Source organism: Hyperoodon ampullatus (assembly GCF_949752795.1).
Source record: "Hyperoodon ampullatus genome assembly, chromosome: 7".
NCBI lineage: Eukaryota > Metazoa > Chordata > Mammalia > Artiodactyla > Ziphiidae > Hyperoodon > Hyperoodon ampullatus.
The window spans coordinates 101,633,837-101,641,300 of NC_136920.1; the positions used below are offsets into that span (position 1 = coordinate 101,633,837).

General features: G+C 35.8%; 1 protein-coding gene across 2 annotated transcripts; it reads left to right on the top strand.

The window, feature by feature from the left end:
- Positions 1-598: 598 nt before the first annotated feature.
- Positions 599-7,354, top strand: PIH1D2 (PIH1 domain containing 2; the record flags this gene model as incomplete). 2 transcript variants are annotated; one of them, XM_079707665.1, is made up of 5 exons in its annotated part: positions 599-775; positions 1,391-1,514; positions 1,892-2,137; positions 2,921-3,186; positions 7,337-7,354. In XM_079707665.1, the coding sequence occupies 5 exons, from the start codon at positions 599-601 to the stop codon at positions 7,352-7,354; spliced, it is 831 nt and encodes a 276-aa protein (XP_079563791.1). The 2 variants fall into 2 exon arrangements, with proteins under 2 accessions (XP_079563791.1, XP_079563790.1); XM_079707664.1 differs by lacking the exon at positions 7,337-7,354 and adding an exon at positions 5,015-5,146.
- Positions 7,355-7,464: the final 110 nt, after the last annotated feature.

Here is a 7,464-nt window from a genome sequence, read left to right on the forward strand (position 1 = left end):
ATGCTTACCAAGTGTTCCAGCCTCTCTGTATTACCTTACTTAATCCTCACGATAACCCTATGAGATAGGTATTCTCGTCTTCATTTCGAGGAGAATAAACTGAGGCACATATGTAAATTAATTTCTCAAGATCACACAGCTAGTAAGTGATAGAGCTAAGACTGGAATCTAGGCATTCTGGCTGCAGAGTCCATGCTTTTAACTCCCAAACTATGCTGAGGATTGAGGAAGTCTCATGTGGCCCTCGACCCACACAAAATCAGGAACTGGATAGGCCCCAGTCAGCCAATACCCAAGTGTTGGAACAAGAATATCCCAGGAAATACAGACTTTAAATGACTGTTCTGTCCTCTCTTATTATCTGAGAGAACATCTTGAGAATGTAGGAAAAGGCATTAGATAATTAGAGAATAAGGAAAAGATAAAGTGGTGCTGATCCACAATCTTTTACACACAGGGGTTAAGGATAGCTGCTAACTTCAACAAAACAGTTCCTGAACTGTTCCTCCTCCCCCAAAAGAAGAAATGAATCAATAGACTTTTTTTCTTCCTTAAGTCATGTCTTTCCACAGACTTAAGAGGCCTATTTATCTCAATCATGGAGTCATCCTCAAAGGGTCTGCTCACCCAAGTTACTCAATTCTGGAACCTCCTAGATGATCTGGCTGAAAGTAACCCTGAGAGCTATGAGAAGTTCATTCAACAGCAGCTGAAAGAGGGGAAACAGCTCTGTGCTGCCCCAGAACCACAGCTCTGTCTACAAACCAGGATCCTGGTATGTAGAGTTGGTGCCCAGGGAAAGGGAAGTCCTGAATGAAATGGTCCTGGAATAACCAGAGAATGGCTTACCCTTAGCTATTACTACTTTAACACAAGAACACTTGAGGGAAACTGCCACTCTGAATGGAAAATTAAACATAGTGTGGAAGATTGTGTTGAAGGAGTAAGAATGGGAATTTCATATTTGATACATTTTGGAGATCTCAAAATGAGCCATTTTCTGCTAGGATGAAAATTAAGTCACGTAATTATTTAAAGGAGAATAATAGAGTTGGAGATTTTCCAAATAAAGAAAACTTATTTGATTGGGGAGGTAAGGAAGTGGTGAAATAGGGTCAAATTCACCTGGAATAGCTTAGATCAATTCCCCCACCCTCCTCCCACTTCCTGTGGGAGCAGCAACTGGATGCTTAATGAAAAGCCAGCAGCGTTAGGGAAATCAGGTAACAGTAATTTCTTACAGTTTTTCAAATGCAGTTTAAATCTATGGAATGACTTATTTGGAGCCTAAAGTTCCCACTCTTCAAATTCTGTGATGAGTTACCTTTAGGATATTATTTAAAAATTTAAAAACTAGGTTTTGAGATATGCAAAATTATTTGCTTTCTAGAAACCGAAAGAAAAAATACTTTTTATCAACCTGTGTCAGTGGAAAAGGATCCCAGCTCCCCAGTCAGCCACTCATCCAGTACCTCTAAGTGTTGGCAGACCAGAAGATATGTCTGAGACATCAGGTACATAGAATTATGGGAGAGAAAGCACATTTTAAAAATTTGGGGGGAAATAAGCAAGAACCAGATTTTCCTTGGTAAAAGGCATTACATATTTTATTTGCTCATAATATACTTAATGACTAATAAGTATACCTTTATGAAAATTGAATACTGTTTACTTTTCTAATAATATGAGCTATTTTTAACCCATATAAAATGTCAAGAAATGCTCTAATTGGAATTTTGTGTATATAGCACCATTGTGATTGTCTCTGAAAATATAGGAATAGAATTTATACTTTTCCAGCTTTATCAGGATATGGTTTAATACATTACCTGACGATATCATTAGTGAAACAAATCGTTTTCATTTCACACCCTCTGAATTACACACACAGATGTTTACACAGTCATTGATGTTGCCTACCATCCTGATGTTCTCCAGGCAGCGGAAAAAGACCAAGTGAAAAAAGATCAACTAATACGGATGGCCATGAAATGCATTGAGGAAAAACTCCAATTCACTCTCTCAAACTCTTACCATGTTACCGAATTTAGAATAAAAGGAAGTGTTCACAGAATGAAACAAAATCTGATGGGCATCCAAACTGATCCCACAGATTTAAGAGAGAAAATGAGAAAGGGTAAGTTAATGAATGTAATGGAAAATTAAACTGATTTAAAATGTTTTTTTGCCTCTGGTGTACATTTTGCAGATTAGAAGTCTCAATTGCAAAAGATGAGAAATTTAAGATAGAAAAATATAAATGTTAGATATTAGAAATATTAACATGTCCTAACATGGATGGACCTAGAGATTATCATACAAGGCGAAGTAAGTCAGAAGGAGAAAGACAAATACCATATGATATCACTTATATATGTAATCTAAAATATAACACAAATGAACATATCTACGAAACAAAAACAGACTCATAGATATAAAGAACAGACTTGTGGTCGCCAAGGGGGAGGGGGGACAGGGAGAGATGGATTGGGAGCTTGGGATTAGCAGATGCAAACTATTATATATAGGATGGATAAACAACAAGGTCTTACTGTATGGCACAGTGAACTATATTGAATATCCTGTAATAAACCATAATGGGAAAGAATATGAAAAATAATATATATGTATAACTGAGTCACTGCTGTACAGCAGAAATTAAACACGACCTTGTAAATCAACTATACTTCAATAAAAAAATTTTTTTTAAATTAGCATGTCCTTAAAGATGTTTAAATCCTGCAGACTTTTAAACCAGATTCTTTGGTTTAAGAGTCTTTTAAGATTTCCCAAACCGATTTAGCTGCAGCTTTATCTGCCATCTTGGCTAACACTACATCTATTACAGCTCATCGCCTGATAGTGCTTCATGTTGTTGATTGATTTTGTGATTTCATCTTCTCCTTTTTTTTTCATAAAGAACTAACCCTTGAACAGATAAGACGCAGTTCTGTGAGCAATTCAGATCAGTTTCCTCAACTTTTACTGCCAAATGACAAAGTTTCAAGTAAAACAAGGTGTCTGATAGAAGAGATTTCTAGTACAGAGATTGAAGTGGAGATGAAGAGACCAGCCTATGAATTAAAAATTGTGGCAGATCAGAATGAGAAACCTCTGAAAATTGAATTAAAAGTTGAACTGCCTGGTATTAATTCAGTATCTCTCTGTAACCTTAGTGTTTCTGAGGTAAGTTGAATGGATAATACTGTAAATTTGTATCAGTCAATATTCACTATATTATGCTTTAGTAACAAACTCCATAATCTAAGTGGCTTACAATAATTTGGTCAGGTTACATGTCAGCTCAGCCTGCTTTGCTCCATGAGTGTTGCACATTTTAAGATACAGGTGAAGAAACAATTCCTAATTTAGGTAAGTCATTCTCATGGAAGAGGGAAAAATAGCAATGGCCAAACCATGCAATAGATCCTAAAACTTCCTCTCAGATATGGAATATATTACTTTTACTCACACTGTACTGATCAAAGTAAGTCACAAGGCCAAGTCCTACATCAACAGGGCTGGGAAGAACATTCTTCTCACAGGTGGTCACTGGAAGTTACATGGCAAGGATGTATAATCCTCTTATAAAAGAAGAGTAACAATCCTACAGTCTACCACAGTCCACCCTCTTGGTCACAAATATTTGCTTCTTTCCCCAGAACGACACATCCAGTCCCAGTATCAGGCTCCAAAGTATAGGATTTTGCCATCATAATCTGCGTTAGACAAAGTTTGCATAAACTGCAAAGACAAGTTATCTATTCCTGTAACCCCATGCACCATACAATGTGGAATGGGGAGACAATTACCACAATTAACAGTGTCAGTTCAGAAATTGGAAAAAATATGAGGCACACAGTAGTTGCTGATGCACGGCAATTCTGAAATCCTGGTAGGCAGATATTGCGAGGGTCCCTTTCCAGGAGGTAGAGGATGTTCTTGCTTAGGTCCCTTGACAAGGTTCTTTGATTACCTAGCCTCCTAGTTCCGTTGTTTTCCATGACTTTCAGCTCCATTCTTTGGAACGTTTTTCCTTTTTCATAATCTACCTTAGCCACATCTGAAAAGACCGTTGAAGAATATGCTGTCATTAGGTGCTGAGCAGCTTACTCAGCCTGTTTGCTGCCCATGGAATGTTGGGGTCGAAAGATTATTTTAAATTAGTTTTAGTCCAGACTGGTAGCACTTTCTTTGATTCCAGTCAGTGCTACACCTCTCAATTCTTTTTTAGACATGTCCATTTTTCAATAGCCTCTTTTGACTTAATTGCTGTCATCTGGGCCAAATGTAAGGATTTAATGAGGTCCATCTTAAGCCAGTTAGAGGTTTTGGCAAAGGGTATAAAGACTTATGATTTAGTATTTGCCTCTAGGCAGCTTTACTCAGCCTTTGTTCATAAAGAAAAAATTTCTCAACTTTATTGTTTACTGGTTGAAAGTAAAAATTAGTTCCATTTTTCATTCAAGTCTTAGAATTTCTGGGCTCTGTATATCCCCTTTCAATTCTGTATTTTCCCTTGCAAACTGAGAAATTCTCTTCTAAGCTCATCTTTTGGTACTACCTTGTTAAATGTGGCCAATAGAACCAATGCATGCAAATAACATTCTATTTTCCCACTTCTGTACCTAAAGCCACAAATTAACCAGGTACATTATGTCTTCCAAATTATTGTGGAAAGGGCTTTGTCACCATAAAACATAGATCACCATCTTTCCAGTCTCCAATAAGTTTCCTTGCTGTTTGCTGGTCAGCCCCAAAGTCAATGCCACATAATTTAGGATGGCAACACCGATCTTCTGGTACTGTATCAGTTAACTTTTGATGTACTGAGCAGCGATACCCACCTCAAAATCTCAGGGATTTACAACAGCAACTTTATTGCTTGTAAGTGGGATCCTCTTCTTATGCGAAAGGAGTGAATAACTGGGAACAATAAACAAATAACACAAATTTTAACCAGGAAATATTTTTCTATTTTCATCTTTAAAAATTTCTCTTGGTTTATTCTTAGGATGACTTATTGATGGAGGTTTCTGAGTACAGATTACATCTGAATCTTCCAGAATCTGTGGATACTGAAATGACTACAGCAAAATTTATCAAAGAGAAAGCTACATTAATTGTCACAATGCCATTGGTGTAAGTTAAGAGCATCGTGTATTTGGAGTTTTTGGACTTTTCAGTGATAGTCATGTGAACTAGAGGGCCTTCGTTATGGGTGAAGAGGTTTATCTTAAACACTAGTTTCATTTTCTAAGAGTTCCTTTTGATGGAATGAGGTTTTCTCATCAGCCGTTTTTTTGTTTTGTTTTGTTTTGCTTTGTTTTAATTCTTTCTCCTTCTCAAGTAAACTTAGCATCAAGCAGAAACTACTGAAAACAGTACTGCCATGATATACTTGTTTCAAAGATATTTGTAATGGTCTTAAGTAACTTAAATATCATTTGGGAAAAGTCTATTTGTCTCCAAGTATTCAATAATATGTGAAAATGCTTGCTTTACCAGTTGAAAAAAATTTTTGTCTCTAGTAAATTTTTTCATCAGGAATAAATCCCACACTGTGAAAGAAGTTTTTTATTACCAAGATGTGCCTTAGCAGTGACAGCTTCCTCCAGCAATAAAGATGTAGGGCCAATGTAATAGTATGCAAACCTTTCCCTCTATTAACTTCTGTACTTCTATAAAACAGCTCTGGCAGGAGTCCAAGCCACCCAAGCCTACCTACCTTTTAATATCAGATATGGACTTGTCTGTGGATTAGATACAACGATGCAGTAACAGTAATTGGAGGTTATTACACATAAGACACAAAATACATCCAACTCTAATTTAAGAAAAAGGAGCTGACTTTGGGGCCAGTGCCTTTCTCCTAAGAAAATAATTTTTAAAATACAGAAGTGATGTATTTTTAAACTCCCATTCATCTGTCAGTTCATTGTTCAATACAAAAGTATCAACTTTCCAACTTATGTCCTAAGTAAGGAACATTCACATCAAACTTTAAACATCTCGTCTTTTCTAGATATAAAACAACTTCCTTGTAATTATTAGTTTCTAATCCAACATAAGGTCTTTAAAGTTCTCATTAACTTTAAAACTTTTTAACTTTAGAAACTAATGTATGTGTAATAGAAATAATTGAAATGTGACAATTAAAAACAAATATAATTTTCTTAAACCTGGCCTGGACTTGAATTTTTCTAGCAATAGGATAATTTATTGTCTGAAAGTTTTCTAGAACTGTATGATGTCCTAAAATTAACAAACCTATTATATTCGCCTTATCCCTCAAAAAAACTTGGAATGCTTTGACCTTATCTTTGCTTCTACAAAATCACTGTGGAAACTTATTTCCTATAAACTCCCATACCTAACTATATAGAACTGCCTGACTCTACTCTTGCACTCTCGCACTTAGGTGTTACTTAAGTCAGCAGCTATGTAATTGGGTACTTACTAATAAAATGAGTACAAGATCTAACATGCTTAATATTAAAATGTTAAACTTACATCCTAGTTATTTTCCATTTTGGAAATACTTATATTCTAACATCTCCACCTCACGCTCCCTACAAAAAGCAAAACTTTGTCCAGGAAGAGCATTAACTAATAATGAACTGTGGAGTAGTTTAAATTTGAAGCTTACCAAGACTTTTCTTCTTCAAAACTGAAAACTTTGAGATGGACATGAATTAGCCTTGATTTAGATACCAGATTTTTCTGTAAACTTGGTGTTAGAGATCAGTAATCAGCAGTGATTATTTTCGCATGTATTCCAGAGTTCACGCATTACTGGGTGATGAGTATTCCTTACAGCAAGCACATTCCTATTATCTCTAGCACTGGTCAACTCCTCTTGTAGACCATGCCTTGGGATATTTTAACTTCACTCACAAACCTCAGGAATGGAGTAAAGTACCTAACAGAGCCAGACCACACTTCCATCTTGCTATGTGCCACCCCCCAACAAGAGAGCTCCTTGAGCCTAAAGCGTTAGGTTATATGCTCCTAAACTCAGTCCTTATTTTACCAATTCTATAAACTCAAAATGTTTCTGTATTAAGAGCTTACCATGTATACAGCTGTTCCTGGTCTTAAATAATCTAATGTGAAAAATAATTACCCACAGATAAAAAATATTAGACCAGACACATTGAAATCATATAGTTTAATTTTTAAACAATCTAATTTGAACCAAAGCACTATTTATAACTTTTGTTCATTCAGTTCTGGTAAGAAAAATAGACTGAATCCAGATTTAGATTATAGCTCAGATTAATTTTTAACTCAGAACAATTTTTCTTAGAATTCAACTTTTTATTTTTCTCTCAAGGGAACAATAGAGCCGTAAACATTAGCAAAGAATGAGTTATCTTTGAAGTTTCATGTATTTGAACCAGATATAGCTCATACTGGTGATTGTCCCTTGTCATAAGTTTGTTCCTTCTGCATAATCTTCAG